The sequence below is a fragment of the Amblyomma mixtum genome, chromosome 9 (assembly GCF_055824585.1).
Source record: "Amblyomma mixtum isolate Tamu chromosome 9, ASM5582458v1, whole genome shotgun sequence".
NCBI classification, from domain to species: domain Eukaryota; kingdom Metazoa; phylum Arthropoda; class Arachnida; order Ixodida; family Ixodidae; genus Amblyomma; species Amblyomma mixtum.
In genome coordinates this window covers 117,691,110-117,713,732 of record NC_143020.1, presented here as the reverse complement: position 1 = coordinate 117,713,732, position 22,623 = coordinate 117,691,110, and the positions used below count along the sequence as shown (strand labels likewise).

Here is a 22,623-nt window from a genome sequence, read left to right as displayed (position 1 = left end):
TCACCTGTTCATTTCTCAACCGCTAGTTTCTTGCTCGTTGACTTGCTGGCGCATACACGTGAAATGTATAGGCAGCTTGACCAGCCTTAGAATCCGTGCCTCAGGATTTTTTTTCTGCGGTAGCAGGGATGAAAGAAATGGAGCACAAAAACTGTTCTCACCTTTTTGGGTTCTTTGCGAAATTGTTGCAAGTACTCACCGATTCCTGATCCGAAGCAGCCATTCACCACAGGCAGTGCATCCCCACGCTTCCGTTGTTCGGCCGGACTTGGGTGCGCGCGGCGTCTTCCATGGTCCAACGCCCTCGCAACCACATCACCAGCACATGGTAGCGCATCTCTTTGCTGTCCGCTAACAGGATGCGGGGCGGAGTGAAAGATGTGCTGAGCCGGTATCGCGGAAGTTGCCGAATACGAAGCGCACGCTAGGCTTGTTCCACCACAAGCGAACGGTAGTGTTAACCGGGAGCCTGGATTTGGGGGCAGGGCAGGGAACCTGGCTTTAGCGAACTAATGGGCTGGTGTCCATAGATGCTTAATATGATAAGCTTCATACGATAATGCCGGTTGTACGATAGTGCATGCGGATCAAGGGATCAGACAGTTGACGAAACAGTTCGTTCCTGTCCGTCTGTCGCATTACTGCAAGCAATGAGGTAGCATAGTAATTCTGCACTCGGCCTTACCTGCATCACCGCACAAGCTGAGAAGGGCGGCTGGCAGTTGGCGATCTTGCCGTGACTGATAACGTGGAGGATATACCTATCTCACGCTCGGAATGACGCTGAAGCCTTGCTGCTGTCGACTCTTTCCGGTCACATGACACTTTGCACATACGGAAGCACCTTTTCTTTCCCCTCATTCCATTTTTTTACTGCTTCCTGTTTCTTTTTTTTTTTTCCTTGAGGACTCTGGAAACGAGCACCGGTCATGACGATAGCTAGTGGAAAGCAGTCAAGCCAAAAAGTTGACCCCTATCAATTAAATATTTCAAATCTCGCGTCATCATTCTGATCACCAGGCGTTCGCACTTCATTCGACCACCACAGCGCACCCTTTGTTGGGTTGGGTTATGTGGCGCATAAACGGCGAAAGCTTTCGTAAACTAGTGACGTATACACCCCAAGCAGTACAGTTAATAGGCCCAATATTAGCAAAATCCGGTCCTGCAAATGGCCAGAGTATGCCTTTCCAATGTTGGGCCTGTTACCTGTTCTGCTTGGGGCACCCTTGCCGAACGGTTTCTTTCCAGGGTGATCTTCTTTTTACTGAAAGTTTCGCGAAGCATCGCCCAAGAAACATCACCGGCTACGCATCTTTTTCGAGCCGTGAGTGATGGGGAGGAGCGAGAACAAAGGATCGAATTCAGTCCACTACAGAGATCTGCAAAAAAGGGGGAGTAGGAAAGGCGCGGGGGGGGGGGGGGGGGGGGGAGGGGGGAGTAGTGCATGAGCAGAATCAAGGTGAAGCCCACTGGGTCGAGCTTCCGGCAACTGCTCCACGGTCTCGGTGCCTGAGCAACAAACTGCAGACGAACCTGTCGCGCGTCCCCCTCTCCTTTTATACACGCTTTCTTTCGCCGCGTTTTATAGGCCGGTTTCTTTTTTGCATTAATAGCGTCGTTTTCCTTTGTTTCTTACCTCTTACCGTAGAGCAGGCGATCGGGTCTCCGCTGCATGCTGCGAAGCGGAACGGCTTCCACGAACTTCCTGCACGATGTATGCTTTGTGTGTGCTTTCTTTACACTCCCGCTTTGTTTTTGTTTTGTTCTCTGTTCATTGTTTTCCCTCTTCCTTCCTGGAGCATGCTTTCATACCTACGCGAGGTGTATGTGCGCCTTACAGTAGCCGCCCTACGGAAAATGGCGACCCGATCGGCCTCTGCCACCTAGCGTTGACGCACTGCAACACCAGGCTCAAGTCGAGCTAAGCAGAACACTGAAACACTGATGCAAGCAGTAACATGTTCTGCCACGAGGATTTCATTACCCTTTTCACTCTCCCTTATTCGGAATAACTGAACGGTTTCGAAGCTTCCACATCGACTTCAACGATGAACTAATCCTCCACATTGCCGATTCCAGAAAGGCATACGTAAGGTCTGTGGGCCCATGCGTACTTTATTAACGATCTGCTTTGGTTCTACAGTTCCTTCCACACCTGCCGATCCCCTTTCATAATCCAAAGTACAATGCCATGAATTAGATAAAACTCCTGTGGACATAAGGTAGTCCTTTCAGTTGACAATTTCTATAGGCACTCAAACTGCGCCAGCGCAAACAATCCCCTGTGATAGGTTCAAACGTTTGTACCTCCTCGCTGTAAGAAGAAGCTTATTAAAGGGGAGTGATTTCTCATTGACACCCACCCAAGCACAGCCGTACGGCTACAAAGCAAAGCTTCTACAGAATCTTCGAATAGATGAAGAAAAATTTGTCCTGGTCCGGTGTTCGAACCACCGCATCACAGGAGCAGTCGCTATGTCAAACGGAGAAAGTTAGTCGGAAGACAGCGGCGCCACTTCGAGGTCTTTTTGGGCCAACAAATTACTTTTATTTCATTGTCATTGGTAATTTAGTTCTGACAAAAAAAAAGTAGTGTTTAGTTTCGTAGTCAATCAGCATTTCGTTTAAACTACGCTGCGAAGCTGTGCCTTCGCACTATTATGTACAGTGACGCTATTTTACGACGAACTCACACTGGCATTTCTTTGGTTTAAACTGTCCTTATCCTGTCTCGGCCCAGTCCAAATGTTTGTTGAAAATGATGGCCTGGAACATTTTTTACTGTGGAATGCGCAGTAGTAAAAACCATGGATCAGCTCAGCTTGGCCATGACAGCTCTACGGTGATAGTGCATCCAGTGGACATCATTCGACGTTTCTGCTACTCGCTGGAGGCTGTAGGAGAGACACGATGCATGCACGTGCAAGTTAACGTAGTCGCATCTAGTGAGGTCTTGCGGAAAACACTGGTTTCACTGCGGTGGACGTTGGCTTAAGCAGGTACCAAGCATCCAGACATCCTGCCGGTAGTATATGCACTCTATAAACAGAATGGAGTACAGAGGGAGTAGGCTTGCCTCTAGCGCACTCCTTTTTATAGAAAGTAGTGCGAAGGTAGAAGAATATGTCTATATCAGAGTAAGAAGGGAGTAAGGTGACCTACTTCCTTCTTACTCTCATATAGGCATATTCTTGTTTGGGGTATACGTGAACAAGTAATGGACGACGTGCACCAGTGCTCAAGGTTTATGTACAACTGAGCGACATTTATTTCTTCTTTTATATCACTCTCTTCGACACAATTTTTTTCTTCTTCTTCCCAAAATAATATACACTGGCTGGCAGCCACAATCGCGACAGGGGGCGCCATGTTGGAGCCGACGTATCGCAGGTATCGGTTCACAGAACTCGCGCCGGTATGCACACACGTGCGCGCTCTAAAGGTCCGAGCACGCAAACACACACACACGCACACACACACACATACGCGCACTAGCAGGCACACGCGGACAAACGTACCCGGCATGAACAAACGCCCGCGGTGCCGAGAAGAATTGAGAAGGGACCGACGAGTGTGTTACACCCTTTGTATCGCCTCCGGTCGACAGCAGCCTAGTTCCTTGGCCTAAACGCACCCGAGATGCCTGCAGCGGTGCGCCATGCACTTAGAGGGCAGCTCGAGAACTGCCACAGGGCAGTTCCAGAGCAGTCCTCGAACTACTCTGTGGGCGTGGTTCATTAACGGAGCGCTGCTGGAGAGTCAGGACGAATGGTGTCTGGTGTTCACAGCACTGAACAGCTCTGGTAGAATTCCCGAAGTGCTCCCTGCCTGTAACTCTGACTTCACTGTCTGAACCTGTACAGGTCTGCATAATCAGTGGTTTGTCTGTGCCTCGCAAGCGGATGAGCCGACAAGGGAAGAGAAATTTGTTGCTCGGTATGACATATATACGAAGGAAGCCAACGATCACGGAAATTAAGAAAAGCATAGGGGAATGTGTCTATCTTACTTTAATCTGTAATTTGAGGCGTTGATGAATAGCACACTATTAGTACAATTACTTTATGGCTCAGATATCATTGATTAAAAAGCAGAAGAACACACAACCGCATGCCATCGGTGGGAGCCGAACCCATGACCTCCGAATTTCACGTCCGATTCTCTACCAACGAAGCTACGGCGGCGGCTGTCCTATCTTCCACTGTCTAGAGAATTTATGTTATGTCTAAGCTAACCTTGAGAGTGTTCACCAGCGCCACTCTCGTCCATAGCGGCGGACGCAGTACGTCCTTTATTAGAATGAGAGTCACGTTGAACATGATCGAATGGTCAGCCTGGACAAGAAGGTACTAGGAGACACAGCTGTCTATGCTAGTTACAAAAAAACTGTAAAAATGATTCCAGAGAACCGTTTGGGAGTTGGGATCGCCAATGCACAGCAGAAAGGTGTTGACTGCTTGAAAACCTGACCGAACAGCAAGGGCGCAACAATTATGACTCCACAACGATTACACTTGGCCATGCATTAGTAATGTTGTTGCCTCTTTTAAGCCAATAGCACAACGGTATTTAATTGATACAGACGCATTAGCTTCCGCATAAAGTGTGCAAGTATGAGGTAACTTTGAATGGCATCCATTGCGCAATGTATTCTTGGCATGTCCCGCCTGCAAGTTTAGGACAGGGAGCCGAGGCTGCGTTACTGGCGCCCAAGCGTCAACGACCGGCAGACGCTCTGTACGGTTGACTACCACGCGTAGGCCTCCATGTCCACACCATGCGCGTGGCTGCTTCTTCATACACAGCGACAGAAGATGATCTCCGCGCGGAACTCTATATATCCTATGTACAACGCGACCGCGACACTCGTGCGGCCAGAAATAATTAAGAACACCAACGTAGAACCAAACTAGGGCAACGATGAAGCTGCCTCACGGCTATTCTGCTTTTCTCTCGCAAATATTGCAGCGCCATTAAATACTTCAACTACCCCTGGGTCGACAGGCAGCTCTGTTTTCGCAGTAACGTATCTCTACGTTCGGCGGCACATTCTATTTATGTACTCTTGTTTCATTAGTGAAAGTGGCTTCCAGTGATGCCATCAAGGCAGCCATGTTGGTGAACAATTCGACGAATAGCAGCATGTTCTTGCAAGTTCAGGAAGAGAATGTGAAGAAGCGGCATCCATTGAATATGCAAGTCTGAATGGCTATGCAACAAGTGCAAGGAATCAAGGAGGTGTAGTGATGTTTTAAATTCCCCCTCCCCTTAATATCCTGCTTCAGCAGCTACGAATGGCGCACCAACACGGCATCCGTGACGTCACGGGAAGCCTGTTCATAGCACCAATGAAAAGTCAGAGATCGTCAAGCCTTTACCACGGACTTTCTCACAACGTGTGCCAAGAGACAGGCACCGCACATTGGTACGTATTTCAGTCTGTACAGGATTGAGCTCCTAAAGAAAACATCACCACAGTCTTGTAAAGTCAATGCGGCACAAAGTTTCTGCTAGCATCAGCAGCTGAGAGCAAGAGCTACGGAACAAAGGTGACGCCATACACCAGTCAGATAGGAATCGAATTAGCCTCTCCAGTAACGATAGTAAGAATAAAAACCTTGATGCGCTAGCTCGCATTTCCTTCTGATCTCAGGAGGATGTAGCGATTGCTGGGAACCGTTCTTTAACTGTACTTCAGAAAAAAAAAAAAACACAGAGGCATTGGAAGCAGCGGGATTTCTGCGAAAGACAGTAAAATGCTCTACCTCCATTTGACCATTCTTAAAGGGCAACTGCACAGGTTTTAGAAATCGACGAGCTTAATGGAGTCGAATGTGAAAACGTGCAGGTACAGCATGCGAAGTACATTTGTACTAGGATTTGAAATGGTGACGTAATCGCCGATTAAAATCGTCATGGTCTTCAAGCTTCTCTGCCGCACACAGCGCCAAGTGGGAGGCGCATGATGACGTCACCGAAGGTATCGGTACATTTCCAACGCATAAACGCTTGCTTTGAAGGAAAAGAAAAACAACTCCACCGAAGGCAAAGCGCGCCGAGAGTTGTTTTTCAGCATCAAACTAGGCACGGCAGGGTGTGGTTGACGGCAGCGGTAATTTGAAATCTTACCTTCCGTGACGTCACACCGAACTTGCCGGCACTTCTCTGGTGCTTTGAGGAGAAGCCCAAAGCTCAATCGCCGATTACGTCACTATTTTAAGCGCTAGTGCAGAAACACTTCGCATGCTTTACCTACAGCCTATATAGATTTGAATCCTTGAATATCGCGAAATTCTCAAAAAATGGTGCAGTTGCCCCTTAAAGCAAATAGAACAAGCGGAGTGAAGATTAGAGAGAAAGACATCGACCCATTTTCGTATAAAATATTGTTTCCTATGCCACGGGACAGACTGTACTGAAGACACCCTTGTTCCAGAGCTCTCTCAACGCTTTGCGCTGCGCGCCCAGAGCAAGTGACACTCTTGCTTCGTCGAAACCAGCGGAGAGGTATGCACTTAAGAAACACAACAGGTCAAACCGTACAAAACGCCCTTCAACACCTCCAATGACGGTTCGCGGGCCAAGTACCGCGAACCGCGCCAAAAGCAGGCGAGCGTCCACACACCGCACAAGCACACAAACGCACGCAAGAAAGCGCACTGCAGTCGTACAAGGCGCATCCTCAGTCACGTGAGACGGGACCAGCATCATCTACAGGAGGCGGGTGACGCGAGCTGCCATCGCACCATGCCTTCGGTACTCTGAGCACGAGCTCGAGGGGGATTATGCGCCGGTTTTCTGAGGTTGCATTGAAGAGGTAATAAACCCAGTGTGAGCCCACCGAACGCTCATCTGTATATGAGTGATTGGGTGTTCTGGTGCTCAAGCTTGCGTTCTCGCAAACGGTTTAGATGCCGATACTAATTCGTCCGAAGCAGCTGCTACAGAAGACGCCAAGCCAGAACGCTTCTATCACGAAACTGAATGCAGTGTGTTGACAGCACCGGCACATAAGACACTTGAGAAAGGTTCAGCAGAAGTAAATAGCCACGTACGCTCCTCAGCTAAACCAACAGAAGCATTCGTTCTTCAAGGGGCCAAATAGAGTAGCAAAAATTCATTTTCCTTTATTAATTTAGCACTTAGAATCAAACTTAAAAGCAGCGAAGTCCATATGCAGGCCCCTTTTTCATTGTTCACTACTGTCGGAGTAACACGCGGCTATTTCTTCGCAGATCAACTTTTTGGGTGCCCTCAGGCCAGCTTCGTCAAAAGATTGGACGCCATAGACTACCATCTCGCGTAGCAGTGCACCCGATAGAGAGGCAAGGGGGCGATCAAACCCGAACATGCACAAAGCAACAATCTGCAAGGGCCAACTCGAACACCGAGTGGTCTGCGGCGGCAGACAGACAGGTAAGCAGTTCCCGCCGCGTCCACACCCACTCCGATCCTGGAACTCCAGCTGGGCACCATCCCACGCCACTGGGCGCGCAGAAACACACACGCACACACACGCAAGGAGTGTCATTGAACAACAACGTCCACGCCACGCTAGGTGAGGATCTGTTGGTTCATGGAAGGGTCCGTCTGGTGGTACCACGTGTACTGTGGCATGTAGCCGGACATGGCGACCGCCTTGGACGCGGCCGACATGTCCCACGTGTTGAGCGGCGGCGACATGGTGGGCGGCGAGAGGCTGGCACCGTGCGGCAGGTGGTGGGGGTGATGCGGGTGATGCGGGGGCAGCGGCTGGTGCTGCTGAGGATGGTGGTGGTGGGGGTGACTCGTGGGTGGGCTCTGAGGGCCCGGGGACGGTTCGCTGGGCGACTGCGGCGTCCCCGCCGAGTTGGGTGGCCCCAGCGACGGCGGGCCCGGGGTTCCGGGCGCTGGGTTCGGGGTGTGCGGTCCCTGGTTGGGTGGTTGCGGGGTTCCCACGCTGCCGGGGGTGTTGGGAGTTCCTCCGCCTCCCCCACCGCCTCCTCCTCCTCCCCCGCCGCCGCCTCCGCCACCACCTCCTTGCTGCTGGGCCTTGAGCATCTTCTTGTACTTGGAGCGCCGGTTCTGGAACCAGATCTTGACCTGAACCACAGAGCAGAAAGAGCATGTGCTTTTGAGTCAAAAGGTTACCGTGCGAGAAAAAGGTCACATAGTGAGTGAATAATCTAAATTGCAGGAACAGAATTTGAAGAAACTAGTTTACTGCTTGTTCTCTGGCCGTGATCTCACCTTATTGTATCATTTTTTTTTTTTGCTAGCGTCCATAGTTTTGCTTGGTTCCATCCTGCATCCTGCAGATTTATGGGATAGGTATTCTTATTTGAACAGCTTATTAACACTTCCGGCTCATGTGCAAGACGAGCAGATGGGAATGACAAACAAACACGCTTTGATCAGAATTACAGTAGACATTACCAGATGCGGATTTCTGGTTTTCCTGCTTGCGTCGTTGTTGTATCAATCAAGCTTCACAAACCTGAAAATTATTTTCCAGGCACTCTACGTAGGCTGGGGAGTAAGTTCAATAAGCCCGCTGGCTGGTGTACACAGTTCTTAGGTGGACCTGGTTCTAGTTCAGTTTCCGATGTATGGTTGCTACTCTTCAATTTAGTTCCGTCATCGGTGGTCGCCAAACGCCAAGTCACGGTGCCAGTGGGACGTGAATATTAGAGAGTTATAGCATAGCGTGATCCGCTCCCGCGGGCACCACTGACACAGTGACACGTGACCACAGAGTACACGTTGATTGGTCTCGACACGGCAGGCTCGCACGCAGATGACAGGCGTGTGGCGCCATCTGGCGCCGTCAAGGTGTTGTGCGCACGCGCAGCGGCGCCTCGCGGAAGCGTTTTACGGTAGCGGATTGCGCTGTAGTATAACTCTCTAATATGTAAGGGCACCACAACACAGCGGAATGAAACCAGTGTCGGGCTACCGCATTCAACCAAAACATTCCCGCTATCCGAAGAAAACCTTTGAAAACAATTCGAGGACAAGAGCTCGAGGTACAAAATGAAAAAAATTTAAAAAAAAACGCTTGGCACGCGTCCTCAGCATACAAGATGCCAAAATGTGAAGTGCAGCAAATGCAAAATGTTAATGGGGTTGCCTCCGTGCTATGTAAGCCGCACAACTGGCGCAATACACCAGTTTACAAATGGAAAGGAGGCGCTGCTCTCATCTACTCGATCTCATTCATGGAAGCACTTCACCAGTTCTCTCTGCAAGTCCTTTTGGTGCGCTACGCAGCGGTTGGAGCGTGCTTCGGCAAGCACCGACACAACAGGAGTATAAGATTACGATCAACCACAACCGAACACAGCGTGAAATGAAGGTCCGCAATTTTATTCTTTCATTGTTTCAGATGAGATAAGAAAAAAGACGGTCACAGAGCGACGCACTCTATTTATTCCTGAAAAGAACAACGGCGGACTCTGGAGAGGCAACCATCAAAGGTCCAAGACAAGGGACCCCGAGCTGTCACTGGAGTTCCGCAGTCGAAGAGGTTACAAAGGAAAAGCCCTGTGCCCATTGAACAGCGCAAACTACGCATAGTAAATGCTACCGCGAGCAAACAAAAAAACACAGCAAACAAGTCAAGCAGCGGGCTCCGTCCGATCTGTGAAGATGCCGCCTTCGAGTGGTTCGGCAGCGAAAAAAGGCGTAGCGCCTCGACCGTGTGCGTTATGCGGTGCCGACCGTTTCTCGTACGTACTCGAAGAGTGCTCTAGCACGAACACATACACACGCACATGCACACGTCAATGCTATGAGGCGCGCGCGGCGTCATTGTTTTGAAGCGTCTTGAGCAGCATGCAGGACGGTCCAGAGCACTTCATGACACACGAGGCGGCGAAGAGGGGGAGCGGGGCCTCTTGTACCGCCCCCCCCCCCCCCCCCCCTCCGCCCCAGCTGCGCGGCCGCGGGTCCCCGGAAACACTATTGTTAGAAGGGCCGGCAACCGGCGCCCCAAAGACAGGCCTTTCTGCACGGATTCGCGCAATGTACACATACGCGTGCCGCCGTAGTCTTTTTCGGCAGACGGCTGCGGTGGCGGCACGCGGCGCCGAAGACACGATGCCGCTGCGCCGTACACGTCCGTAGCCGTAGCCGCTCCGATAGAAGATGGCCGGCTGCCACCGAGGCAGCACAAAGAACCGCCTTCTGAAGAGCGCCGTGAGCAGCGAGATTTTTTTTTTGTTTTTGTTTCTTCTTAGGCTGAAGCTCCTCGCCGAGACGCAGGACTCGGCCGCGGGGAGTTGAACTGTCTTTCGGGGGGCGGGGACATGGCGGCGCCACGTCTTGCTTCGGCCGAAGGCATCGGCGCGCTGGCCTTTCGGGAAATGCCCGTCATCTTCGGTCGAAAACCCTCGCGCTCCTTTTTCCCGCCTCGCGCACTCCACGTAGGAACTGCCTGCAGCCTTAGAAGAACGTACCACCCCCAACCCCCCCCCCCCCCCCCCCCCTTTCACTCCCCCACCGTGGTGTTCTATGCGCTCTTATTCCTTCACCTCGGACTCCTCTGTGAGCGTGCTTTTCTCGGATCACTGCAGATACCCCACCACCACCGCGGTGAGTAACGCCTCTTCCTTCACCTGCAGTCCGACGTCGGACCCTGCACTTGGCACGGCCGGACCGGGTTCATTCACCAACGTATTTGGAGTGACGTCGAGAGGGGAGCCAAAGAAGGAGACGTGCAGAGGCAACGCTGAAGAACAGTGGAGAAGTCTCTGGAAGGGCCTGAAGAGGCTGCGGGACCTCGGCGGTGACAGCAGAAACAGAAGCACTACGAGCCGGACTAGACGTCCGCGTCTGATGAAAGGTTTGCCAGCGCGAAGTCTAGCTGGTATGGCTTGCAGACGGGGATTGACATGTACAGCCGAACAACGTGTGAAAGAGGACACTGCGTGCCTTGTGTCACGCCAAGCCTGAAGTATATTGTGAGCAGGTCGCATACATATAGCTTCGAATTCCGAGCTCCCTGCCCTGTGGAGATTTTCAAGTACAGAGTTAAGACTCAGTGGCGTTGAGCTTGCTTATGTTGACCGCACATAGCCCGAAACAGTTCTGGTAGCCTATAATGATGTTTTGCCGCAGTAGTAGTGAAAGCAGCAGCAAGACAGTACATCTAGTGGTGGCGGCAACTGTTCAAGAAGTACTTTGGTTTGGGCTAGTTGGTTCATAGCTGTTGTTGATGTCAGGACGGCGCGAAAGGAACAAAGACGATAGAGGTCCTGTTGTGTTCTTGTGCCTATCTCGTCTTCGTTCCTTTCGCACCGTCTTGACATCAACTACGGCAACTGTTCGACGGCGTGCCGTCGTGCACTGAAGAAACGCTGAATTCACTGCAGTAATTAAGAAGACCATAAAATTTCGGATGCAAATCGCAAGAAAACAAAACACGAGAAAACAAAACGAAAAACTGCTAGTTCCCGCACCTGGAATAAAAGACTGCGTTGAAAATGCGATGCGACCTTCCGGAAACAGAGTAGGGGATGGAGTGTACCAATGCCCTCTATGAAGAGCGAATACTGTGCGTTACCCTCGTAGTACAGATTGCTTTTTATCTCATCATCACGTGTTCGTATGTGCCAGGAAGGCGGCTGTCAAACCTGCCATGCAGTTGAAAGCAACAATCTGTTCAAACTATCTACTTTGAATGCGGCAGGTCAATGCTAACTGCAAGTGGCCAGACAATTTTCCTCAGTGGACACAATTTAGCCGATGATGACCGCGATGAATTAGAAACGAACGGACAAGGTTCTCAAAAGTTCACCGCCGGTGGCGCTAGAACGAGACAGTGCCCATTGTTTTGAACCCCGAGTGATCACTTCACTCCAAAGACTTCAACGAAGGCCCTTTCTAAGACCACACACCGTACGCATCTTCACTGGACGCGGCGTTTCGCCGCTAGAGGTCAGCTCGTAACCGTTCCCTTTCACACCGCCGCACGTCAACTCCGGGCTTTGCCGGAAAGCAGGAAACGAACTCGAACAAAAGAGGGCGCAGCGGTTTCTTTTCAGCGCGCATCGCTCACGGCTCGGTCGCTGATATCGCTCTGCCAAGACCGGTGAATGAGAAGGGCGGATCGCAGAGGGGGTCGGCGACGGCCCAGCACACAGAAGGCGGCGCGCGTGAATCCATTTCGACCAGAATCGGTACACGAGTGTGTGAGCGAGCGAGGTGACGGGTGATCATGCACGACCCCCCAGAGGCCGAGTGATGGAGCACCCACCACACAACTAGCTCCAACCCGTCAACGAGACCGAACGGCCTCGCTCCGGAAGAAGCCGACGAACAAGCCGCCCACCGTGCGGTCCACCGCGTCAACAGCGGCGCTGCGAAGCTACAAGCGCGCGAACTGCCACCTGTGCAGACAGAGACAGAACATCGTGCTTGTGTGCATGTGTGTACGTGCGAAAACGGGAGCAGAAGGCTCCATAGACAGCGCTAGAGGGTAACGCTGATTCGACGGTGGCAAGACTGATAACCTCGGCAAAACGAAGTTTTATTATTTTTCTACAACCTAACCTACCTCTGACGTGTTATGGGCAGTAGACGTGATCTCTAGTAGCTATCGAGTCAACACCAAGAGAAGGCAGGCATACTTGGAGCAGCCCAGACAGGGCTAATCGAAGGGCAGCGGGGACGGTTTTCGTCCTCCACCGCACCGGACTTCTCCGGGTGATGACGATGATAATGCTGTCTCTATACCCAGCCTTACAACTAAGCAGTATTCGCGAACGTTATTCATTGTGGCCAGAGGCGGATGCGGACAATCAGAATTGAAGGCACAAGCAAAGAATTGCAACAGCCCACACTCTAATATGAGGAAATTCGTGTACCCCGAAAGTATATTCAGAGTGTTCTGCAAGCCGTGTTATCATCATGCGTGAATTCCTTTATGAAACCGAGCGCTGGTTGCTTGCGGGAATCCGGTCTCCCACTATCGCGAACCGTTAGGCCCACGAAGCCCTCTAGCACAAACCCAGCATTTCGTGACACTTGTTCAACTTCGCCAGTGCAAGTTCTTCTGTTTGAAAACTTTCGCTATTAGCACTAATGGTTCAAACGCAAGAAAAAGATTCCACTACACCCTGCAACATGATACGGTAACTTGAGAAGAGCGGATTTCCAAAAGGTTTCCGCTGAGTAGCCCCAGCTCGAATTTATCGCTCTTCAATTGGTCCCCATTTATTAAAAGACGGCGCAGAGTACGCGTAAAGCAACCAAACCCGCCCGATTTCAACCCAATTTAACCTTCATGTGTAGTGCTTCCAATCCTGCTCCGTGCAGTGTGCACAAGTGATGTACTACGACGTCGGCCATCCCTCGTTCGGACTTCGTAGTCTTCCGCGGCTCCTGCGCGCCACGATGACGTGAGGGACGACGTTAAGCGAGGTCAGGCCGCTATAGCTCGTGGATGGGCGTGCTTGGTAGCCTGAGAACTACAGGGGAGGTAGATAAAAGACAAAGTAAAATCTAAAGATACGAATAAAGAAGACTGCGGCCGCTCTCCATCATACCGCCTTTTTTGGTCGAAAGACAAAGATAAACCAAAGGGCCAGCGAAAACCCAAGAAGAACCAAAGGGCAGACCAGCGGCGCCAGGCGCTGTTTCTTTTTTGCTTTCATTTTTTTTTTTTCAGGAGTCTTCCGCGCAGGTAAGAAGAGAAGGAAGCCGGGAGGGGAGTGGTCGGTTCTCTATTTTTTTTTTTACTTTTCCAGCCTGTTCTTTTTCAGGGCCGGGAGGGAGGCAAGTTGAGATGGAGGAGCACGCAGGCCGGCACTCGCAAAGAAGCCTGTCTGCACAACCTGCCTCCGCCGCCGCGTCTGGAGCTCAGCGCGTGCGTCGTGTGCCGCAAGACACACAGAACCACGCCGCCGTCTTCCTCTTCCAGGAGAAGTCCCAACCCCTCCTCCTCCTCCCCCTACCACCCTCGTTCTCCTTCAAGCCTGCCCGCTTTCTCTTCACCTGCCTGCCAGGAATCGGCGGTGGGCGTAGAATAGTGGCGGCGTCGGCGGCGGCGGCAGTGGTGGCGGTATTCGCCGCGAACAGCCTCCTCTTCGCGAGCACCCGCGAACAGCATTAGTAGCCGCGGGAGCCGTCTCACGAAGGCTCTGGCTTTGTCTCGGAGAAAGAAAAAGCGCGAGTTCGCGTGTTCGCCTTCCCCGCTGTCCCTTTTGTCCTAGGCTTTCTCTTGACAGGACTTAGCGTGAGAGGCAGGTGGTGGTGGTGGTTGAGAGCCGGAAGAACGTCCGAGACTGTGCAGGCACGGGCAGGGTCATGGTGCGACGCGATAGACATCCCCTCACGTCTATCCGTTAGCTTGTCGGGTGTTATTGTCGGTTGTTGGCAAAACAGTGTCACTGTGTTGTCACTGTGCGTTTGTCAGTGTTTCGACAACACCTGAGTGTTCTGACAACACCCTATGTGACGTTCAGGTAGTCCAATTCAACTACTGCGTTTCCCAGATCCCATTCCGCATCTGACCCACCGCGTTGTTTTTTCATTGGCTTTAGCGTCCGGTTCCTTAGCCCAAGGTCGCGGGATGGAATCCCGGTTGTATTTTGACTGAAGCGAAGTGCGAAATTCGCCCGTGTGCTGCGCGATGTTAGTGTATGCATGTTAAAGAGCTCCACGTAGTCGACGTTAATCGCAGCCTCTCACTAGAGTGTGTCGGCCCTCATAGCCACAGGTGAAGCACTTCCGGGCGTCAAACCCCACACATCAAGCCAACTAAAGGATTTCGCTTCGCCTACCTTTACACGTTCGTGCTCCTATTACGCGAGGGGAAAAATAGACCATAAATTTCGGCGAACTATTTTTATGTGTGTACATTTTCTACCGCGGTAAGTGTATATATTAATGAAACGAGTAGACAGCGTTTCCCACCGAGCCAAGGCCTTCGAGGCCTGCACCCGAGGAGGGAGTCCAGGCGACAAAGCGGGCCACGCCGGCCAAGACGACGGCGTCCACGCTGCAGCGCCGCTCGACGTCGGCGGTCGGCAGCGGGCGGTCCCCGGCGGAAGGTCTAATCGGAACAATGCGTCGACAGCGCTGGAGGCAATTTGTCGCTCCCTCGCGTCGGGACCGGCTACAGCGCCTCGGCCGCCGGTGTGTCCGCCGAGCGAGATATGTAGGACATCGGACCACCGTCGCCTGCCACGCAGCGAGCGGGGGCCGAGGCCGGAGGAGCGGGCGCACAGACCGACAGACAAGCAGCGTCGGGGAGGTGGAGGGGAACGCAAACAAAAACAACACCAAGCAGGGGGACAGGGAAACGACACGCGTGAATACAGCATTGAAAGACGAGAAATAAAATGGTCGATCTGTACGCGAAGCAATGCGACAAATGCCAACGAAGCGAGTCATACTATAGGAATCAAACACAGCGGTGAACATGTCGGTGGTGCAGACCAACGCGATTTGAAGGCAATCACTTCAGGCTTAACCTACTCGGATTAAACTGCTCTAACGCGGTTTATTTTCGCTATAGGGCTACAATGAATGCATCGGCTTAGCTATTCCGCACTGCCAGGTTTGTTATGGACTAAGTGATAGTGACGCCAGGGAAACTAGAACTTTTTGCGGTCCGTTCTGACGTAAGCAAAGCAGCGCGAAAGAAGAAGCCGAAGGCGAAACGAAGAAGGGCAGCCGTAAAAATTTGCGAAGACCTACTAACCTTTCTCGGGCGGTTGTGCTCACGTGTATACAGGGTGTGTCACCTAAGACATTGCACAATTGTTAAAAATCGGCTTTGCGAGTTAGAAGAGCACTTTTTTTCGGCATAGCATTGTCAGCCGTGTAGTACACCACAATACAGCTAACATATAATTGGCAGGTGGGTTAACTAACACTGAGTTGCTAACTTTCTAACTATTACTGTTAGGCTCCTTAATTATTGAGTTAATAATTGGGTTAATAATTATTAACCCAGCATAAATAATACCCCCATCAGTTTCTAAAATTTCATAAACACGATTAGCCTGTGTCCCAACAAGTTTTGGCTATGCGACCAGTTACGTACACTGGAGAGGTTGCTTCACCTGCGAGCTCCTCGAAAACGCATATACGCGTATTTTGGCACGATGCAGCCAAAGTTTTTGGGGTCACAACGGCGAGGATAACCGCGTTTTCAAAATTCTGAAAACTGATATGGATATTACTTACCGTGGCCTACACGCCTGTCAATGATTTAGGAGTATAACGGTATAGTTAAAGAGTTAACAATTCAATATTTGTTAACCAGTCTCCTAGTTAGCACGCCTTCGCTCCATTCTGAGGTACTACACCGCTGACAATGCTACGCCAAAAAAAGCGCTGTTTTAACACAAAAGCTTATTTTTATAAATTGTGTAAAATCTGAGGTGAAACACCCTGTATATATCAAGCGAGAGATTGTCGGTAGCTCGTATACTAAGCAAGGCATGCGCGAAGTTGGTGGAAGATTGAAAGGACAACCCTCGGCGAATTCAATGCGGACGTAAGGGCGTCTCCTGTATCAGCACTGCATCAAGCCACCAGCGCTATCCAAGCCTCAATAACGAAAAAAAAAAAGGCAAAGCGCGAGAGAAAGAAAAGCAAAAATCAGAAAAACACCAGCCCTCAGCAGCCATAGCGGCGCCGAAAGTCCGAACGACCGCAGGTGACGACTGATCCGTGACTGCGGGGCGGACGGACCCAAAGGGCCGAGCCGAGCCGAGACTAGCCGAGTCAAGCCACGCCGAACGCGCACGCACTATTCTCCACGCGTGCCACGACAGAGCCGCAGGAAAGAAAGAAGAGGGTTACACCGCGCAGCAACTCGCGCGTGGCTCTGCATTCGGACCCGCTCGATTCATCCACTAATTACTGAATTCAATGAGACAGAGAGCTCATTGCTATGGCGGGGCAGTCCGCATGCGAACCGGACACGGGGTTCCCTCTATACACGGAAGCGCCTCTGCTATTAGCTCGAGCTCTGCGCGTGTGTTCGTGAGGCCGCGCGAGACGCACGCACTACAGCGCATGCAGGTATAGCTTTAGCGGCCGCGTAGTTCATCACTTATGATAATTCGAGCCGTTCATTCGTTTTGGCATTCGAGTCGCACTGCGGCGCGGTGTTGTCCGTGGCCGGACTTTTGAGAAACGCGGTAGCGGTTTCACGCAGTCGGTATACGGTCGGCGCAGCGCCGACGCAGAGGTCATACATCACGCGGACACAAAGAAAGGCACTTCTTCACTCTGTGCAATAAGTCCATCCGACGACGTGCCCTCAACAAAGCACTGGTATTGGCCTCCGGCTGCTTCCTTCAGTTCGTTGCTTAACGTGTGCGAAGAACGATGGCCTTAAGGCGAGTAACAACGTGTACCCTCTAGCAACAACTGGCAGCCCTGAGAACGAAGAAAGGAGGACAGCAGCGATGGCCTATAGTGCATGGTTTGAACATCCGCTTATACGTAGAAGGTACGTGGTTCGGCACCCGCACGGGTTCTCCTGTGGTTACAAGCTCCATGCATCTCGGCCCGGTAGGCTCGACTTCTGTAGAGTGCAATGTTTGGAAAGCAAGGGTCCTTGACCCTGCTTCAGGCAGATCGAACACGACAGCCGTCGCGATCTTCGGTCAAGAAGCCCTAGGAGAATTGAAATCTACACATCTTTAGAAAGAAGGAAATGTTTTGCTAATCCTCAGTATTCAGGTACGGTCATGTGTTTGTGTGATGCTCGCGAACAAGATGAGGTTGAGGTTGTTGGCAGCTATGTCCCAGGGAGTATAACACTGTGTTAGGCTTCCGTCCACTGCTCGGCCACCAGGATATTTTGAGGTAATAACTGCACATAAAGTGTCGCCATTTGTAACACAGTTCTATGTCCTACAGGTGATATTGCGGATCTGACGAATGTCCCGAAGACATCCAAAAAGCCGGTTCGTGCACAAGACGCGTACTAACTCCGTGAGCAGTAGTATGCGTATATTTACGTTATTCCAAGAAAGGCCAAACAAGGTAAAATCAAACGTTTGCTGAATATTAGCGCTCTGCCTTATGATAGTCAAAACAAGATATTATCCTAAACGAAAGTTGCATCGAAGGTCACCTTCAAGCCTTCCTCACCCAACGACACACATCGGCAGTACTGGTTCCGAAAGCAAGCGTTAAGAACTACATTAATAGACAGAAAATAAAAACGGGTTACAGGCGACGTCATTATAGCACCATTATAGCTTTCTGAATGTAAATACAGAAGCTACATACCTTGCAGCATATGCTATTTACGACTATATTTGCGCGAATAGTGCTTTTCGATAGTTGCGTTTTTGGCACTCCTGTATTATTCGCCTCGAGTACACGGTATTGAAGAATACCGAGTAGGCGAGCGATAATTTTACCTCGTTGTCTATCTGCAAACGCTGATACAGTATTTGCAAGTTCATACTGATTCAGAGATCATTTAGAGAACAAGTTACTTCGGTTCTCAAGAAACCCGGCCGCAAAGTTAAGTGACTCCGCACGCAAATGCAGCTTTTCTTACCCGAAAGCATCAAGGGCACATCGTTTGCGCAAGGTTTCGGAGATAATCTTGTGTCCAACATGTAGTACTAGTGCTGTGCGAGCGTTTTTTTTTTTTAATTTCCTTACAGTGCACTACAGGGCACTGAGTAAGGGGGCAAAAGAAATATTGAAACAAAAATGCAGAAGTACAGAGAAAGGAAAGTACAGGGCGAACTTCACGGCAAAACAATAACAGCGCAAGATATACAGTGCACAAAGAGATGAAAGTAAGATATAACTACTGTGTTGGTAGAGCTCTATTACTGCACTAGTCTTGCAGCATTGCGCGCCTGTCCCGATAAGTGCGCACCTTACAAAAAAAAAACAAATAAAGAAAAAACTAAGACAAAAGGAACCTCGCCGGCTGTGTAGAACACAGAAACGCGGTGTCCGCATGCAAGGGCGAACTGGGTTCCTCGTGGATCGCGTATGCGCACAGCGAACAATGCCAAGGCGATACCAGACGCGAGCTGCGGGGCCACTTTCTCATGGCAACGTTGACCGCGGACGGAGCGCGCTATGCAGATGAGGCGCCCCGAGGCGGCAGAAAAGCGAACCGGCCGCGGTGGCCATGGTGGCCTCAACGCCGAGATGCTAAAGCGCTGCTGACGCGAAGTACTCCGCAGGTCAAGCATTTCGCATCTCTTTCCTGGTCTCTTAATTATTACTTGTTGACCCGGTAATGGCGATGCATGAAGCCTGAAGCGTGCGAGCAATGGCCCAATCATATATAGACCCGTTTATCGTACGAACAGTTTCAGTTTCGGTTGTGGATAACGCTTACTGGAACGAATGCGCAGACAGGAACGGTCACCGTATTACAGCGGTTAGCCATTAATTCTACTTACCCACTCCTGTCCTCGTTGGAGAGCCCGAAAAAGAAAGAAACAAAGAGGGAAAGAAAGGAAGGAAGGAAGAAAGAAAGAAAGAAAGAAAAACATAAAGAAAGGAAGAAAGAGGGAACGAAAGAAGGAAAGAAAGAAAGAAAGAGAGAGAGAAAGAAAGAAAGAAAGAAAGAAAGAAAGAAAGAAAGAAGGAAAGAAAGAAAGAAAGAAAGAAAGGGAGGTAGGAAGGAATGAAGTAAGGAGGGATGGAAGAAAGAAAGAAAGAAAGAAAGAAAGAAAGAAAGAAAGAAAGAAAGAAAGAAAGAAAGAAAGAAAGAAAGAAAGAAAGAAAGAAAGAAAGAAAGAAAGAAAGAAAGAAAGAAAGAAAGGGAGGTAGGAAGGAAGGAGTAAGGAGGGATGGAAGGAAGGAAAAAGAAAGAACAAAACAAAAGGACAATAAAAGGAAGAATTAAACAAAGGGAATGAAACGAAATGCAAACATTGCATTCAACTCCCACCGGGGCGCCGACAAGGCAATACGGCGCTGCTTCAAGACACCGCCTCTTTCGGTTTCGGGCAGGGCGCGTGCCGGCAACCTGTGCCGGGTGTCTGCAGCGCTGCACACAACTACTTTCTGTCCGCCGCATATATAAGACGACGGCTTCCCCGAGCAGCGAAGGAAGAAGACTGCGGAAGCAAGGGTTTCTTTTCTTTATCTCTCGGCCAGCACGAGCGAGACAGGCGCAAAACAAAAACAAAAACGTGCAATTAAAAACACGCGCGCGCGCATCTGGCACCCGCTGAACGACGACCAAGGAAAACGCAGGAAAACACTGCAAAAAAAAATTAGAAAAACATCGTTCTGGACTGGCCCGCTTCTATCGCCGATTCTTCTTGGTCTTCCCGCACGGGTCTTCAGCGCACGATGAGCAGTGAGGGAGGGGGTGGGAGTGAGGAAGCAGAAACCGGGACGACCAAATGGATCACCGTGTCCACAGAGAAGAGAGCGCAGTCGGCGGACGACCAGCGGCTGCCTCTGGGCAAAGGAGCAGCGGCGACCGTAAAGCTGGGTGGCTCTGCGGGCATCCATCAAGCACGGGTCCCGACGGCGTACGGGACAGGCAACCAACCTCTTCCCGGGCGGCGGACTCGTCTTCGTGCGCGATGGAGATCGGCGCGGCGACTTCCACGGCTTTGCCCACAGGAAGAGCGTGTATACCCTGTATGGGAGCCCTCTCAAGCGTGGCTGGAAGCGGTGTAATATAAGTGTGCAGTGGACAGCAGTGGGGCGATATTTAACGCGGCGCGAAACGAGTTCCTGAAAATCTGGATCGCTGGGTGATCCCCGCCATGATATAAAAGTAGACAAAAGTGGAACGGGTGGCGGTGATGGCGCACTCTAAACACGAAAGGAGTAAAAAAGGCAGTAAGGTGTTCTTCAGCACTATGCTGCCCAAGCCCTGGCGTAGATTGCTATTAGTAAAAATATAAAATACTTACGGTTGGCAACGGAAACATTTCCTCTCTAAAACTTGCGATGTTCTATGAGTTACAAAGATTTTAGTGGAGATTTCAATCTCCTCCATTTCAGGACCTCGGGTGCCGTGTTTCAAAGGCTCCTCCCATTGGTGACTGCACGAGGGCACTATCATTCGCCGTGAGAATATACCTCTATTAACAAGAGTAAGCATTCCGTATTTTTAGTGATCGACATCTACTCCGAAAATTGGACAGCGTAACCTGCGGCTAAAAAAGGAGTGTCCTAGACGACAACTTACTCTAATTTTACTCCCATACAGGCTTGTTCCTGTTAAGAGTGTGGTGGTGTGAAACTAGAGAGGTCTATCTAAAAACGGCCAGTAGCGCGGACACTGAAAGTCCATGGCTAAATCAAGGTGTTTATGAACGCAGTTGCAGGGCGCTTGTACTTTATTTCTAGTTCCGGAAGGAAGGGAATTTTACAGTGACAGTAGCGAATTCGAATCTCAATATTTCGAACTTGAGGGGTCCGAAGATGTGGTCCAAATATGCAGATTTCAAATTAAAGTGAGCCTTAATAGGCAAGATGTTGACGGGACTCCAGTCATTTCGAATAAACCGAACTTCGTATTAAGCGAATTAAGATTAACCAAATTCATTTAACGGAGATTATTTGAGGCTTACAGCGCTGGAGCCTAACAAGTACGCTTTAAACATCATAAGGCAGACGCCGCCCTTTTTCCAGCATTCAAAGCACAGCATCAACTATGATGGCGTTAATGCTGGATTGCTACGACTCCTTCGTTTCACTCGTCTTTTTTTTTTTTTTTTGAGCAAACGAGCCGTGTTATGAAGAACTCTGCGACCATCCTTCAGAAAGGTTTCGATATCAATCAGACATAATTCGTTCATCCACTCGAAGACTAGAAATCAATCCCGTGAATGTCGACCATTTTTCTGCAATTGGGCTATGGACCTTTTCATAAATGGACTGTGATCGTAGTGCAGGTTAAGCTGAGGATTAAGCTCCCCCACTCTCTCCCCGTAGTCCAGAAAGCCGTTTTTTCCGAGGGTCGTGAAAAGGATTCAAATCAAATGCTTTGAAAACTGCAAACTGGACGCTTATAGATTTGGTCCGCACTCCAATTGTGTTCTTCAAATGACTGACAACGTTGCTGCCCTGCCTCGCTTATGATAACCATCGCGAAACTTTTCCTGCCTATTAGGGATACGTCACGAGTCAAGCACCGGCCTGGGCCCATTTTGGGGCCGTATCAATGGTAGTTGCGACTTGTGACGTCATTTGTGACAGCCAAAGAAGCAATGCCGCATCGAATGCAGGGCGTCACAACGGCAAGTAAGCGAGATATGGGTTTGCTTTATTGGTTTATTCGGGTTTGACGTCCCAAAGCGACTCAGGCTATGAGGGCCGCAGTAGTGAAGGGCTCCGGAAATTTCGACCACCTGGTGTTCCCTTTAACGTGCACTGACATCGCACAGTACACGGGCCTCTAGAATTTCTCCTCTAAAGAAATTCAGCCGCCGCGGCCGGGATCGGACCCGAGTCTTTCGGGTCAGCAGCCGAGCGCCGTAACCACTGATCCGCCGCGGCGGGACTAAGCGGAATATTGAATAGCAAAAGGCTCACTGCAAAATTAGAGCTCCATGGGTGGCGTGTCTCTAAGATTGTAAAATTTCGCCGCGGCATATTAAGCAAGGCAAGGAGGCCGCACGCACGCCTCGCCAAATTCGAAGACAGAAGAAGAGGACGAAAATGGGGGGG

At 50.5% G+C, this 22,623-nt stretch overlaps 1 protein-coding gene across 3 annotated transcripts in view; it reads right to left on the bottom strand.

The window, feature by feature from the left end:
• Nucleotides 1-3,241: 3,241 nt before the first annotated feature.
• LOC149330922 (uncharacterized) overlaps nt 3,242-22,623 on the bottom strand; it is a 280,634-nt gene continuing 261,252 nt past the window's right edge. For all 3 annotated transcript variants that reach the window (XM_089561631.1, XM_089561633.1, XM_089561632.1), the window contains one exon: nt 3,242-8,085. In XM_089561631.1, coding sequence (XP_089417757.1) covers nt 7,558-8,085 — 528 coding nt within the window. In that variant the 3' untranslated portion in view covers nt 3,242-7,557. The remainder of the gene's footprint in view (nt 8,086-22,623) is intronic.